Here is a 17,636-nt window from a genome sequence, read left to right as displayed (position 1 = left end):
GGGGTTCGAACTTACACCCTCAGTTTTGAAAAGCTTAATGATATATACATGTACCACTAGGCCACTGAGGCTTATAAAACGAAAAAGAGGAAATTTTGCAAATTCCAAAGGTCATTCTGTATATTTTGTTGTTATTAAGTTAACGGAGTCATATATTGGTTTACTTTCTTTAACTAATACCTATTACATTTTGTAGGAAGACGCCACTCGCGTTTGATGTTCCAAAGTATAAGGCTAATGTTTTACTAAGTTTCCTTTTAAAAACATGTTTTCCTCTATTAAAAGCAATTTATGATGATGTTCTATTGGTTTTATTTTAAATAATTAGTTATTGTTCAACTTTGTGAATATGTTTATATGTGATTCATATGCAAATATTTCCCAATCCCTGTATACTGACTGAATAGTGATGTAATTCACAATTACAACTACTAAATTGTACCGTAAATTTTAACTTTTTCATGAAATATTTGATACTGGATACTGATTTCGTTAAAACGCCAAAAATAAAAAAAATCAATCTATCAATTCGGTAGGTCACATTTGTAAAATGGGAAAGGGATTGTAGTTACGATATAAGGAATGACAGGAATATAGTCGATATCATCTGTGAAACGGTTATTCCATAACGGCCAACCATCTTAAAGAGATATATATAGGTATTTCCGTCGAAGATCATTTAATGACGCTTACTGTTTGCCATACATATTTACCTGATACGTCATCTTGTAAACAAATCTTCATTGTAAATGATGTTACAACTATATCAATTAATCTGTTATTATTAAGATCAGTGGGTATCATTCTGTAATGGTGATCAATCTACGCAAGTTAGTGAGTATTGTGTAATCATTTTCTGACATGTTCATTTGATATTATTTACAGAATAATAATATACTACACATTGTCATTTTTTAAAATGTATGCGTTGTGTTTTCTATGGAAGGCATTATTGAGAATAGAAGGACAAATTATATATCATTATTCTAAATTTACTGTATTTATGTATCACCAATGTTCTTTGTTTGTAAACATGGTTACAAGACTATCAGTATTTGATTAGAAAGAAAATATTGCATGCATTATTATTTTTGGGATACGATTGCTTTTAAGCAATCTGTAGACTTTTACCGTTGACTCAGGGCTCATTCCCTCACGTCAACCGTTTTATTCTAAACATTCTGCAACATCTCAGATTCTTATGATTGTCTTGCTTTAAAAGGTAAAAACAAGCAAAAGGATTGAACATAAACAACTTTCCTGTAAAGTTCTTCTCATAATCTTCATGTTTGATTTTTCCCTTGACTTATATGCGTGTTTTTAACAACACGGAAAATCAGAATTAAGCAGTATTTATATTTAGTGTTTTTATAAATTTAGAAACACGTCAGAGGGAATTCCCCAGTTTTGATAAATGCAAGAGTTCTTTGAATTCCGATAATTCTATTTCTGTCATATAAGAACTGAAGTGGAGTTTTCTATATTTTACCGTTATGAAACTGATACTGTACTCTCATAAAGAAATTGAGACTCATTCATCATATCATAAATTAAATAAACGTTCTTGTTCCAAATCGCAAGTCGCGGGTTTGTTTATGTATTAATGCGCATGCGTATAGTTTTCTTGATTTCAAGGGGTATCAGATTGAGTGGTTGTTCTGGATTCCCCGCTTATTAATTAATTTGAAACTCATTGGATTCTTTCTATGTCTGCCTGATATTGAGGGTTTAATATTGTTGTTGCATAATTTAAGATCATATGCATCATTTAAATTAAAATCAATGAAGTTTTACCTATAACACCCCTTTAGCCGAAATGGAGTCTTCCATATTATCGCTTCGAGTTGTCTCCCTTTCAGAAGTATTTCCCGTCAAGAAAAAATTAACTCGTTAGATGTCGATAAACGTCGTATTATATTAAGAACGATCTCAATTTAAACAGAGGAGTGTGTACGGAAGGATTCATGCCCACTGACCCAAAGGAAATTAATAGTTTAAAAGTTAGAAATGGGGTTCCTCCTAGAATTAACGGTGATAAGATACGAAGTGAATAGTCCGAGATTACTGGGTACAAGTCAAATCGGCACCCATAGAAAAAGTCTAATCGGCACCTGGTTAAATCGGCATCTAGTCAAATCGGCACCTATTTAAAAGTCAATTCGGCATCCATTAATATTTGATATAATATATGGGACTGGGAAATGGGGTTCCTCCTAGAATTGACGGTGATAAGATACGAAGTGAATAGTCCCGAGATTACTGGGAACAAGTCAAATCGGCACCTGGTCAAATCGGCACCCATAGAAAAAGTCAAATCGGCACCTGGTTAATTCGGCATCTAGTAAAATCGGCACCTATTGAAAATTCAATTCGGCATCCAATAATACTTAATATAATATATGGGACTGGGACTATTTAAGTTTGTAATTTAAGTATACTAGCATAAAAGTCCCCCACGGTCCCAGCTTGTCTGGCAAATCAGCTGTCGGACATTAGAGTAATCTTGAACTATGAAGTGAAATATCTTCTCTCTCTCTCTCAGTGACTGCTGTGGAAAGTAAACTTGGAATTGATAGCACACAAATAAACACAATAAGTACATTGCTCGTACACTTGTATCCGGGATTAGCTATTTTTAAAGTTGAGTGACTATTCAGATTTATATTACCTTTGCATGTGCAGTTGAATTAGTTTTGAAAATAATACTATCCAGCTGTACCTGGCCTTGCGATCATAAAACTTTCGAGTCAGTTTTTTTGTACTCATACTCGAAAATCAACCAATGAAATTGCTTGATTTCTTGTTTCGAGCATGATTTTTGTGCTCCAAGCACTGAGCAAAGTTTTATGCCTTCAAGGCCATAGTCCAAATAATTATGAAGTCTTGGAAGGCTATGATATTTTTTTTCTTTGAAGCCTTACTTCGACGTCGAAGTAAGGTGTAAAAAAAAAAAAAATATAATAGCCTTTCAAGACGTCATAATTATTTGGACTATCATGTTCATGCTTTTTTGCAGCAGTATCCTTGGATCAATTTTTTCCTCTTTTCTATTTTGGCCAAATCTCACGAATTGCTTAATGAAAAGTTGGCAGAACTGCTATTCATGTGTCAATGAAAACTATATGGCAATCGTATCCCTCAGAGCATTCTGCTCTTTGATTTCTTCTGTTGTGCGTTACGGGATTGCTTCCCTTGCATAGTAAATACCGACATAAGCTAGTCGTAATAAGCAGAACTGTAATTATGATTGCCAAACGACAACTTTAACAATAAGCAAACACATGACAAAATATGAATGAAACATTTTTTAAAACCAATGGCCTTATGTATGACAAAACAAAATAGTTGGCATAGCAGCACAACCTAAGAGCTAACTATAAAATTATTTGCAATTATGTTCTAGTATTTTTTTAAATCTTGCGAAAGATACATAAAGACAATCAGTACCCATATGCTTTTAAATCAATTGGAAGACAACAACACCATAGCAAAAAGACAAATACGACGAGAAGACAACCAACAAACAACAATCTACAAACCACTATTTAGAAACTAAAAACAGAGCAACGCGACCTCCTCTCTCCTAAAACACACACACAAACAAAAACAAAAATAAACAAGCATTGAAGCAACAAAAAACACAAAAAAAAGACAACATGAACAATGGTGATCTCAGGTGCTCCGGAAGGATCAAGGATCAATGGAATGAAAGCAAAACTCATTCCTTTGACGCATGTATCGAACCTGCAACCAAAAACACAGTCCCTTGCCAACAGTTTCCACGGCTATTATGAATTATAACCTGTACATTTATAAATGGATCTAATGTTATTGAAATTAAACGAGGAAATTATCTGTAAACATGAATTACCACTGTATTGATGGTGTATAGTTATATACGGTATAATAATTTACAAATTGGATGTTGGTAATAAGCTGTTCGATTGAAATAAAGAACGAAAATTTCGTACATTGAAATTGCACATTCGCAAAAAACTGATCAACAATGAGAAAGAAAAAAGTTTGATTCAAAAGAATAACCGTCTTTGTCATTTCTTCACGATTGACTCCATTATTTTCAACGTCAGCAACAGTTACTGTTCAAACAGGTGCTTAGTGTTAATCGACCTTTACATATATGTGTAAATTATGGTATCGGTAAATCTTTTATATAAATTATCACTCTATAAAAGTGAATGTAATTATAGTTTAATATATAAAATCGGATGTTGTTTATATCCTGTTAGATCGACGGAAGGACAAAAACAGCACACATTCATAAACAGGGTAAATTATTTTTTTATTTTATTTTTTTTTTGCATCGCTAAAAAGCTCTTTAAAGAGCAGTTTGTTTGACCAAAACATATTGGTATGTTTGTCCATCCTTTTGCTTTGAAAAAAATGTTTTACCATATTTCAGACGTCTTTTTTTTTCTATTTGGCAAAATAAGATTCTAAATTCTTTGTAAAGCTAGATGGATTCCATTGTAGTAAATTATTGATATTGTAACTGGCAATATTAAAACAATTATTTAAGCCCTCGATCACCGAGTATGATGCCGGTTAAAAGAAACGTAACATTTATACTAAATAAATTTGAGAATGGAAATGGGGAATTTGTCAAAGCGACAACAACCCGACCATAGAGCAGACAACAGCCGAAGGCCACCAATGGGTCTTTCGATGTAGCGAGAAACTCCCGCACCCGGAGGCGTCCTTCAGCTGGCCCCTAAACAAATATGTACACTAGTTCAGTGATCATGGACGTCATACTAAACTCCGAATTATACACAAGAAACTATAGTTAAAAATCATACAACACTAACAAAGACCAGAGGCTCCTGACTTGGGACAGGCGCAAAATTGCGGCGGGGTTAAACATGTTTCACATCTCAACCCTCCTTCTATACCTCTAGCCAATGTAGAAAAAAACAAACGTAAAACAATACGCGCAGTAAAACTCACTTTAACAGAGTCTGATGTCAGAATATGAAACAAAAGAAAATAAACAAAATATCTCGCAGTTGATGCAATATTTCAGAGATTGCGTATCTTACATGTCGAGGCCCTGCACACTACATGTTATTATTGGTCCAGTGACTTTGAATGAATTACCAATGTTGCTGTACATCATATTGTGTTTTTTCTTAATTGTATGCCGACAGGCGAGACATATATCGGTGTCAACAGTTTATTTGATATTTTATCTATGCAATTGGTATAGTTATAAACCGAGCAGAGCAAACCGGTAAAATCTGGTAAAACATATTGTTGTTGCTGCCCTATTGTGATAATGATTGATAAATGATTGATAACACTGAATATTAAACACATAGTGTCACATGATTGTTATTCGTTTCAGGTACTAATTTCTGAGAATGAAAATACATATAATTGTACTACTATTGTCCATAGTACAATCCTCTGACCAGTGTGATTGTAAGGATGACTCTATTTACGTCAATGGGGAAGAAATTTCTGGGAACTTATGTACAGCAGAAACAAGTAAGTTGGTGGTGTCGATTACCGGGCTTTAATAAAATAAAATCATAAATATGTGAAAGGAGGGAACCAAATCAGTATGTAAGGACCCCCATGCATAAAATGTGTTCCGAACGGACGGATTGTTCTATATTTCCAGACAGAGTTGTCGTCCTTTCCTCCTAGAATCAAATTTCTAAACATGCATTAAAAAAATCTGTGTTCCCGTATAAATGTGTACGAAAAAAGCCAGCATGATCCGACATCCAGTGACCTGTAAATGAAAGAAAATTAAATCCGTTAGCATGCACATTCTTTATACACAGGTGTGGTCTTGTCGACGCCTCCTTCTGCAAAGGACGACAACTCTGTCTGTATGGGAGATTGACATTTCCTACCATAAATTAGTACTACCGTATTGAATATTGGTTTTATGCATATCAGCCCTGTACTCTGGTTTTATTTTAAGGTACCCTCGGATGAGGTTTAGAGATTGACATGATGTTGTTTGCTATTGTTGTTGCCAAAGACCCGATTTTAACGTCTTGGTATCAGAATGAAAGGACATGTGATATATATATACGTCAATGAGACGGCAAACAAACACACAAACAACAAAATAAATCTTTAGGTTGTCTAATTGGTTACTGTGTCATGTACGAATAAGTTGCAAAAATAAGCTATTCATATCACTTGGAGTCTGTCATCCACAATGCCATTTGACATATCCTTGATTGACACTTGATCAACCAACAAGGCCGTCTTTACTTTAAATAATATAAGGATTAAGACAGTCATATCTTGAAAACCATGTTAGACAAGGAAATCTGACGTGGCTAAAATGATTACAACAGTGACTGACGAAAGGGGTTCATAGAGAACGTATGAATATTGGTTGACCTCCCTTTGACTGGAACATAAAAAAAAAAATCATGCCGCGGAGGAGGCATTACGTTTTACCCTTGTTCGTCTGAACGTCAATACGTAAGTCCCAAAAAAAATTTCCGTTCTCTAACTTTACTTTGCGTCTAACAACTGTTATAAAACTTAGACACTATGCTCATTACCATTTTGGTGGCGTCAGATTTGACATTGTAGAGTTACGCCCCTTCAAAAATATTTAAAATTGATGAGTTTTTCGTTTCCATTCTCTTCCTTTAGTTAGTCTCAACTAAATGATACAACATTTACAATGCTTATTACTACAAAACTCAGTTTTTGTTTAAATTTTTGGAAGCGTCACTTTTACAGTTCTTGAGTTATGTCCCTTTATGATGGTATTTGCTAGGGGGATCATCATCTGTGTTCCTATGAACACATTCCCCATTTATTTTGCATAAAACCAACCGACATATTGAATAGAAAAAACAGCTTCAACCGTTTTTACCGATAACAGCAAAAACGATCAGCAACTGTATACCATAGGCGGATCCAGGGGTTGGGGTGGGGGCTTTATATTTTGTCGATCTTAGTTTCCTACCAATGTGGAGTTCATGCCTAATACACATAACTAGAAGTACTCATGTATACTGTAGATTCATATATTTTCGTGTGTATCAATTTTAGTGGATTGCAGAAAAAAACTTACATATTCGTGAATATTTGATTTCGTGGTTTTGAAAATCTCTGTATACAAAGTCTAATTAAAAATATTTATTTTGTTGAACATTTGATTTCGTGGTTCACCTGTACCAACGAAACCCACAAAAATTGATATTCAACGAATTATAATGAATCCACAGTACTCAAATAATTAATTATTAAAAATGTACGTGAGGATAATACATTTGTATATCATTTTGAAAATTGTGCCATTTTATATTCACAGTAATATCAGTTCTAGTAGAGAATGTAAAAGACGGACCGGAAGGGTTTCTGGTATTCAAGGTCAAACTTCTAGAACAACCACTGAGGGTAAGTTGATCACAAGTACTAACTTTTCAAAAAGCTTTTCTGTAATTAGGTAGAATTTGATAGTTATCAAAGGTACCAGGATTATAATTAAGTACGCCAGACACGCGTTTCGTCTACATAAGACTCACCAGTGACGCTGATATCAAAATATTTATTAAGACAAACAAGTAAAAAGTTGAAGAGCATTGAGGATCCAAAATTCCAAAAGGTTGTGCCAAATACGGCTAAGGAAATCTATGCCTGCGATAAGAAAATCCTTAGTTTTTCGAAAAATTGAGACGTACCTTGAAGCCTTCCTCTGTTGTTAAAGGTACATTTGGCTTTTAACATGTTTAAGATTATAATTAACAACTGATGTTTTATTTTGTTGTAAAATATTTCTGTAGCTTAAAACTTAACTATAACATCTTCTTGTGTTTGCTTTTTTATCTTTACATGCTACCTAAATCCACTCTTGAAGTGAACAGGCTAACAGGAGACCACAGAGGCGGAATAACTGAATCAGAATTTTACAAGGAGTGTGAAAAGGTTCAAACGATCCAGAATTTAACTTTCTTTGATTTCATCAGAAATAGAAATCTTGTTGTTCTATGATGTATTGAATCTAACGTACTAAAGTATAATCCTGGTACCTTTGATAGCTACTAACCATGCAATTAGAAATTTGATATTGAACCATAAAATGCAAATGTTCCTATATACCAAATTCGTTCTGTTTCAGAAACCTATGCTGTGTCAAATATTTAATCACAATCCAAATTTGGAGCTGTTTCAAGCTTAAATGTTGTGTCCATACTTGTCCCAATTGTTCAGAGTTCGATTTCATTTGATTTCAATTGAATCAAAGAAATAAAAATCATATCAAGGGAGGAATATAAATTTTGACTATAACGTACTATAATTGTTTATATTTATTATCAGGGCAATTTAGATGGAATAGGTGGTCTACCAACCAAAGATGATAAAAACAAAGACGTTGAACTAAATCTATACATGCCAGTACCTGACCAAATGTGCCACTCGGATATTGTTTTGTTTGAAAGGCACAAATATGTTCTTTCCGGTATGTATATTTTTTATATAATATATTTAGTACGATGTTTTGCTTATGATTGTTTAACTGATAGTCGATTTTCATATGAAAGTGTCTCATTTACGTCTTAAAAATCAAATGTTAATGGTTCCTAAGACACTTTTCATTTTGAAAAATATTAAATGACAATTTTACAAAATTAATAATGGAAATTGGGAATGAAGAGATAACAACCCGACTAAAGAGAAAAAAACAGCCAAAGACCACCAATGGGCCTTCAACACAGTGAGAAGTTGAACATCCCGCACCCGGAGTCGTGCTTCAGCTGACCCATAGACTAAAATGTGTACTAGTTCAGTGATAATGGACGTCATACTAATCTCCGAAACATATATAGATGAACTAAAATTAAAAATCATACCAGACTAACAAAGGCCAGGGCTCCTGACTTGGAACAAGCGCAAATTTAGGCGGGGTTAAACATGTTTAGTAAGATCGCGACCCTCCCCCTATACCTCTAGCCAATGTAGAAAAAACACACAGCAATACGCACAGTAAAACTCAGAATTTATAAGTAGTCCGAGTCCGATGTCAGAATAGATTACAAAAGAAACGTAGCAAAATGACAATGGTAGGACTATTAGCCGGATTGTGTTATTATCGCCACCATTTTGTTTACATTAGTTACAAAAAGAAGTTCGGTCAATGTCTTCTATCGAAAAATAAACAACGTCAAGAACATCTACCGGAAATCCTCTCGACCAATCATATCATCGTATTCCATTATATGCCAATCATATAAGAATTATTGTAGGCCTACTATACATGAAAATTGTTAAAGACCTTGTCGCTGAAGAAGTATGGACATTCTTAATATATTATTATACACATTAATTATATTTTCAATCGACTGTTCATTTCATTTTCATTTTCATTTTTGTTTTTCAGTCGACAAAGAAGACAAATACCTGGTATTGAATTTATGTAATTTCGCAGAGGAGCTCGGCAACATTTCTAAAACCCAACGGGAAGTCATTGTAAAGGGATGTCCAAGATAAACAATTCATCATTTCTAGGACAATATTTATTTCTCAAAAATAATGTGAAATTTAAGAGTTCAAAGATGTAGATGCTGACTAATTTGATATATAATTATTTTTTTTTAAAGGCGGGAATTGGCAGGGGGTCATAATTTTTACCTACCCAATTAAGATTTTATTTTGTTTGAGTGGAATTGCAAGAATAATTTTGTTATTTGATTTTGCCATGTGATTATGGACTTTCCGAATTGATTTTCCTCTAAGTTCAGTATTTTTGTGATTTTACTTTTTTTCCATTATATTGAATCTCCACTTCTAATTTTTATTCAACTGTTTAATACAAAGTAAGTGTTTTTTATACAATATAGTGGGAAATGCAATTCAACGTTATCTAATGGACGAACACGTGGTTTGCTGCAACGGGTAAAAGTTTTCATTCCCTGTTTATATAGTTATATAGTTATTTTATAAAAGTAAAGAATACCACAAACTCACATACACGTGCTGCTTCATTGTATTACATATTATAAAGTTGTTGTTTAACATCTGCATGCTTAGCTCTGCCGCCTTGTCTGGTCGTCAATAGTTTTTATAAATAAGACCGCAACAATTCATGTCTAGACTGAGTTTTAACATTTAAAAATAGTTTCTCTTCGTGCATCGCTAAAGAGATCGATTGTATTGACAAAATGCGCATATGTTGCAGTCAAGTTAATATCGTTGAGTATGATTAGAGCAAAACCTAAGATCATAACAATTCTCCCGGGGGGGGGGGGGGAGTACATTTTTCCTAGTTGACACGATTTTAAAACCCTTGAGTTATAAAACATTAAAAAACAACAACACATTGATAGGTGAATGCTGCTAACAGGAAAACTATTTTATCTTTTAGATAGTTACCGTTCGGCATCATAATTTGATCGACTGTAACTGAATTAATTGTTCACAGATAACCTAGTAAGTAGAGACGAACGATAAAACTCATGATTCGAAAAATAAATGACAACACGAAAAACGACAAAAGACAACCACCAGAAACCAAATCTTAACATGGACAACTGAAGACTGAGCAACATGAACCACGCTAGACAAACACCAGTAAACAAATCTTAACATGGACAACTGAAGGCTGAGCAACATGAACCACGCTAGACAAACACCAGTAAACAAATCTTAACATAGACAACTGAAGACTGAGCAACATGAACCAAGCTAGACAAACACCAGTAAACAAATCTTAACATAGACCATTGAAGGCTGAGCAACATGAACCACGCTAGACAAACACCAGTAAACAAATCATAACATAGACAACTGAAGACTGAGCAACATGAACCACGCTAGACAAACACCAGTAAACAAATCTTAACATAGACAACTGAAGACTGAGCAACATGAACCACGCTAGACAAACACCAGTAAACAAATCTTAACATGGACAACTGAAGGCTGAGCAACATGAACCACGCTAGACAAACACCAGTAAACAAATCTTAACATAGACAACTGAAGACTGAGCAACATGAACCAAGCTAGACAAACACCAGTAAACAAATCTTAACATAGACAACTGAAGGCTGAGCAACATGAACCACGCTAGACAAACACCAGTAAACAAATCATAACATAGACAACTGAAGACTGAGCAACATGAACCACGCTAGACAAACACCAGTAAACAAATCTTAACATAGACAACTGAAGGCTGAGCAACATGAATCACGCTAGACAAACACCAGTAAACAAATCTTAACATGGACAACTGAAGACTGAGCAACATGAACCACGCTAGACAAACACCAGTAAACAAATCTTAACATGGACAACTGAAGGCTGAGCAACATGAACCACGCTAGACAAACACCAGTAAACAAATCTTAACATAGACAACTGAAGACTGAGCAACATGAACCACGCTAGACAAACACCAGTAAACAAATCTTAACATAGACAACTGAAGGCTGAGCAACATGAACCACGCTAGACAAACACCAGTAAACAAATCATAACATAGACAACTAAAGACTGAGCAACATGAATCACGCTAGACAAACACCAGTAAACAAATCATTACATAGACAACTGAAGACTGAGCAACATGAACCACGCTAGACAAACACCAGTAGACAAATCTTAACATAGACAACTGAAGACTGAGCAACATGAACCACGCTACACAAACACCAGTAAACAAATCTTAACATAGACAACTGAAGAATGAGCAACATGAACCACGCTAGACAAACACCAGTAAACAAATCTTAACATAGACAACTGAAGGCTGAGCAACATGAACCACGCTAGACAAACACCAGTAGACAAATCTTAACATGGACAACTGAAGGCTGAGCAACATGAACCACGCTAGACAAACACCAGTAAACAAATCTTAACATAGACAACTGAAGAATGAGCAACATGAACCACGCTAGACAAACACCAGTAAACAAATCTTAACATAGACAACTGAAGGCTGAGCAACATGAACCACGCTAGACAAACACCAGTAAACAAATCTTAACATAGACAACTGAAGACTGAGCAACATGAACCACGCTAGACAAACACCAGTAAACAAATGTTAACATAGACAACTGAAGACTGAGCAACATGAACCACGCTAGACAAACACCAGTAAACAAATCTTAACATAGACAACTGAAGGCTGAGCAACATGAACCACGCTAGACAAACACCAGTAAACAAATCTTAACATAGACAACTGAAGGCTGAGCAACATGAACCACGCTAGACAAACACCAGTAAACAAATCTTAACATGGACAACTGAAGACTGAGCAACATGAACCACGCTAGACAAACACCAGTAAACAAATCTTAACATAGACAACTGAAGACTGAGCAACATGAACCACGCTAGACAAACACCAGTAAACAAATCTTAACATAGACAACTGAAGGCTGAGCAACATGAACCACGCTAGACAAACACCAGTAAACAAATCATAACATAGAAAAGTTATACGCTAAATATCTTGTCAGGATCAAGGAATATGTATCTTTATATCGCAATATTGTTTGTTGTGGTCCTACATAAAAACTTTGACCAGCATTAGAACAACCGATTACTTCAGAGTTTGATTAAATTTATATTGTTCACAGTTTACAAGTCGATATTGTGTTTAGTTGACAAGTGTTTTTGTTTTCACCTATTTTTTGTTGGCCATGATGTTGTCTATCCCTTTGCGAATTATGAGTTTGATTGCATTTGGTAACTACAGCTGTAGTTATTGGTTTTATTGTCGACAGGGGTAGACGATACATAACAAATCTGCATGTTTACTTTGATTTAATTAAAACCAAAGCACCCTTCTTTACACAGACACAAAACAATAATGTACCAGATGGTGGTTTTATTGTTGTCTTTTTAATTAAGATAACATGTTGATTCAGCTAACGGGAAACGATTTATACAAAAGATAAAAAAAAAAAAAAGCATAGATAGATAATGAATATTTGATCCAGAAAAGCGCTTCGGACTCATGAAATTATTTAACGTGTAGTTTTCAATTTTTTACATCACCGGGTCGATACCTCTGCTGGTGGACTACTAGTCCCCGAGGGTATCATTAGCTCAGTATTCAGTAATTTGGTACTGACATGATTTAACAAACACTTTCAAAATTGTCCGTTTATAAATTTTGAAATTGTTAAGAAACTAAGGTTTCAACTCCCTTGACTTTAAATGAATTTGGCTTTCAATTTTAGGTATTTTTGTCATATAGCTCTTCAACGGTTTCGGTACTTATACATCCTCGGTTTTCAAATGTTTGGCTTTGAACGTTCCTGATGAAGGTAAAGATAGATAATGAATACTTTGATCCAGAAAAGCGCTTCGGAAGCATGAAATTATTTAACGTGTCGTTTTCATTTTTTAACCGGATTTTTGTGACAAAAATGTCGGTTATTGATTTGGGGATGCTCGGCGGGCGGCCGGGCGGCCGGGCGGTCGGGCAGTCGGGCAGTCGGGCGGCCGGGCGGCCGGGCGGGCGGCAATCAAATGTTGTCTGTGCATTAACTCATGAACCGTTCGGCCAAAGCTTTTAAAATTTTAATATGTTGTTACTGACAACTAAATGAAGGTCAAGTTCAATAATGGCGATTTTGACTTTTACCGTTCAGGAGTTATGGTTCTTGAAAGATTGAAAAATGGAGTTTTCAGTCGTGTCCGTGCATTTACGCATGAACTGTTCTACCAAAGCTTCCCAAATTTTAATATGTTGTTACTGATAACAAAATGGAGGTCAAGTTAAATAATGACGATTTTGACTTTTACCGTTCAGGAGTTATGGTTTTTGAAAGATTGAAAAATGGAGTTTCCAGTTGTGTCCGTGCATTTATGCATGAACTGTTCTACCAAAGCTTCCCAAATTTTAATATGTTGTAACTGATGACAAAATAGAAGTCAAGTTCAATAATGACGATTTTGACCTTTACCGTTCAGGAGTTATGGTTCTTGAAAGATTGAAAAATGGTGTTTCCAGTCGTGTCCGTGCATTTTATCATGAACCATTCAACCAAAGCTTTTGAAATTTTTATATGTTGTTACTGATGACAAAATAGAGGTCAAGTTCAATAATGACGATTTTGACTTTTACTGTTCAGGCGTTATGGTTCTTGAAAGATTGTAAAATGGTGTTTCCATTCACGTTGTTGCATTTACTCATGAACCATTCAATCTAAGATTTCAAATTTTAATAGAATGAAATTCAAAACAGTGTGGCTGTGGCCATTGATTGACACATTAAATTCATCCATTGACTGGGACAATTTACGTGAACGTTTGTCTGTAACGACCACTGTTCACGACGTACCTACGATAGACATTTAAACTGTGGGGTCACCAAAGGTTTCTTAACGCCTTTAATTATAAAATAATTCGAAAAATTAATCAGGAATAACCTATATGTTTTGATTTATATAATTGATATAAATCAAAACATCGTGTTATTTCTGATTAATTTTTTCGAATTACTTTATTAAGGTGTTGAGAACCTTTGGTGACCCCATAGTTTAAGTGTCTTTAAAAGGTACACAGTGAGCAATAGTCGTTACATACAAACGTTCACCTAAATTGTCCCAGTCAATGGATGAATTTAATGTGTCAATCAATGGCCACAGCCACACTGTTTTGAATTTCATTCTATGTTGATACTGATGACAAAATGGAGGTCAAATTTGATATTGACGATTTTCACTTTCATCATTCATCAGTAATGGTTCTTGTGATATTGCCAGGACACAAATAAATATTAATAAATCCGGTTTGCTGTCGTTGTGACAGCCTCTTGTTTTTATCTGTATTACCAAAGTTTATAAAAACTAAAGGTACACATTTTAATTACATCAACATCAATAATACATACATACATAATCACAAGCTATGTGACAGAATAGATGAGGGTATTGCAGTAATACATAATCATTATTTTAACATTTCGGTTCTAAGCTTTAAAGATCTAAATAATATTTACCTTAATTACACAGCCCTTTTACATTGTTTGTTATCATTAGTTCAAGAAATATGTACACCGATGTATTGGGTTGTTCCAATAATATGGCTTAATATAAACGAAAAGCATAAATACCCTAGAAAATGTCTGTAAAACATCAAATTTTTAGTCATCAGAAATATATTTTTTTTTTAAATTGAAAAACGGTTATCAATAAATAGAAAAAGAAGAGGTATGAGTGCCAATGAGACATGTTGGAGTGTCCTTCTAAACTACAATATGTAAAAAGTAAACATTTATAGGTACAAATACGCCATTTAACACGGAACATTAGCTCACATCGAACAGCAAGCTATACAGGTCCACAACATGACTAGTGTAAAACAATCAAAACAGGTAAACCAACAGTCTAATTTATATAAAAGAGGGGGCGAAAGATACAAGAGGGACAGTGAAACTCATAGATAAAAATAAAACTGACATAGCCATGGTAAAAAAAGAAACAGTTACAAACAAACAACAAGAAAAAAAAATACAACAAGAAACGAGAAACACTTATGAACAATATCAACAAGCAACACAATGAATAATCATTTTAAATATTACTTAAAACTTATGTAAGTGATGTGGATATAGACATGTTTTAATAGAAAGAGAATACATTTTAGTTCAGTCCATGAGTAGTTGAGAAGTACAAAGATAGAAACAAAAATGGGATTCATAGAACAACTTAAGGTGGATATTCCTTTCTGAACCCTCTGAAAAGTTTTGAAATTCTTATTCACGTATTGGCGAATTTTTCTTTTGTAAACCTTAAAGTAATTTATCAAGCTAGATCTTGAAAATGAAAGCACTATCCCCTCCATCAATATAACTAGAAACTATCATCATTCCCGATTCTCTGTTTATGTTGATAGCCCCAGGTCCTCTTATTCTATCATTCTCACTCAGAACTGTTTTACTTGTTTTACCATCTGGCGACAGGACCACGATTCTGTTATTTCCATTGGATGCAATAAAAACAAATCCATTCCTGTCTACAGCTATTCCTTCTGGTTGTCTAATGTACTGGTTGGTTAATGTCCATAGACGTTCTCCAGTTATCCTGTAACAGCAAACCTCGTTTTCCGAACGGTTGGTGCCATATATTTTACCTTTGAAAAGTGAAAGTCGGTCGACACAAATTCCTTCTAAAGTTTGCTTCGACATGTCTTTGTCTTCACAGTTTACATGATTCAGTATGATTATTTTTCTATCCTTTGCATGGCTAATAACCAAAACTTCTCCATCACTTGAAACTCCAAAACATTGATGTGGAAGTGGTATATCTTTTTTTATTTTATTTTTGTCAACCTCGACCAGTTTAACCTTTTTTACACCTCTAAAAGTGACAGCTACAATATCCCCCGTAACATGGCACAAATTATGAGGTTCATCTGTAAAAGTCATCACGTGTTTAATAAAGACCCCTTCACTACTGAACTGCATCAAGCGCTTCAAATTTTGATCAAGAAGTAATAAAGTATATTTTTCGTTTGTACTATCAAAGTATACCTGACAATCAGGTATATTAAGGTTGTAACGACCCGGAACGCTCAAAGTTTTCATCAGAGATGGTTTAATATGCGCCATCTCATGAACTTTTAAAACTAACTGATGTGCTTGATTTTTTCCTATATTCTTAACTTTGAAGTTTTTAGGTGCTGATGTGATAGAAATATTTCCAAAGGATTTAACTTCTTGTAAAATTAACTGCAAAGCAGAAGAAAGGATGATCTCCAAGGTGATGTTATCTAATTGAATTCCACTGTCTAGCTCTTGTAAGTATTTCGATTCTTGTGATATATTGTTTTCGAATTCTCTCAGACCAATATATATTTGCTGTTCAGATGCATATTGTTCCATCGTAGAAAATGCAACTCGCAATTCATCAACTCGTTTAGCTCGGTTATCGATTTTCTTCACAAGATCTTCTATGTCTGACTTCAACTTTGAATGTTTGGATTCTAAATCGTCAAGTAGATGCTTTTCTAATTTGTCGAAATGCTCATCTAGTGACTGGCGCATTTGTCTGACTTTCTTTATTCCTTCATCTTTTTGACTGTTGATTAATTGTATTCTTTCTCCTAAGTAATGAAGCACCTCTTTGAAACTTTCATTCAGATCCTTCAAATTGTTTTTCAATAGAGGGATATTAGCAGATGATTTTACATCTTTCAAACTGTCTGCTAGGGGTTTTAAGTCCTTACACTGTTGGTGTTTATCGGCGATACATTCTATGCAACAATGATATGAATGGAAAGAACAGTAAAACTCGTTCTTTTTGTCATGGTCTTTGCAAAGATTGCTCGTTTCGCGCATAAAATTCGGTAAATTACGATAATCATGAGTCGATATTGAATTTGTGTTGTGGTCTTTAGAGGCCTTTGATCTTTGATGATGTTTTTCGCAATCAGTACAAAGAAATTCTTCACATTTTGTGCACCAAGTGATTGCATGTTCCTCGTCCGTGCAGATTGAGCAGATATATATACTCGTTGATGTCATATTGTTACCTATGCCTGAAATATAGTATTATTAAGTATCAAAATGCGGTGTCTATTTAACTATTATTTTGCCGCAATTAATTACACTTATAAATTAAAAACGATAATTATCAACTTTATAAACTAGTTCACCTTATGCTCATTTTCTC

At 34.4% G+C, this 17,636-nt stretch overlaps 1 protein-coding gene across 4 annotated transcripts; it reads left to right on the top strand.

Annotated features, from left to right (window-relative positions):
• Positions 1 to 702: 702 nt before the first annotated feature.
• LOC143057104 (uncharacterized) lies at positions 703 to 9,962 on the top strand. Of its 4 annotated transcripts, none has more exons than XM_076230340.1 (5): positions 703 to 830; positions 5,363 to 5,505; positions 7,310 to 7,395; positions 8,317 to 8,458; positions 9,377 to 9,962. In XM_076230340.1, exons 2-5 carry the CDS (start codon positions 5,379 to 5,381, stop codon positions 9,484 to 9,486), a joined length of 465 nt encoding a protein of 154 aa, XP_076086455.1. In that variant the 5' UTR covers positions 703 to 830; positions 5,363 to 5,378; the 3' UTR covers positions 9,487 to 9,962. The 4 variants fall into 4 exon arrangements, with proteins under 4 accessions (XP_076086455.1, XP_076086454.1, XP_076086457.1 ...); XM_076230339.1 differs by having other exon boundaries at positions 703 to 834; XM_076230342.1 differs by having other exon boundaries at positions 710 to 845.
• The last annotated feature ends 7,674 nt before the right edge of the window (positions 9,963 to 17,636 follow it).

The sequence above is a fragment of the Mytilus galloprovincialis genome, chromosome 13 (genome assembly GCF_965363235.1).
Source record: "Mytilus galloprovincialis chromosome 13, xbMytGall1.hap1.1, whole genome shotgun sequence".
NCBI lineage: Eukaryota > Metazoa > Mollusca > Bivalvia > Mytilida > Mytilidae > Mytilus > Mytilus galloprovincialis.
The sequence above is the reverse complement of the archived record's forward strand: the minus strand, read 5'-3'. Positions and strand labels throughout refer to the sequence as shown.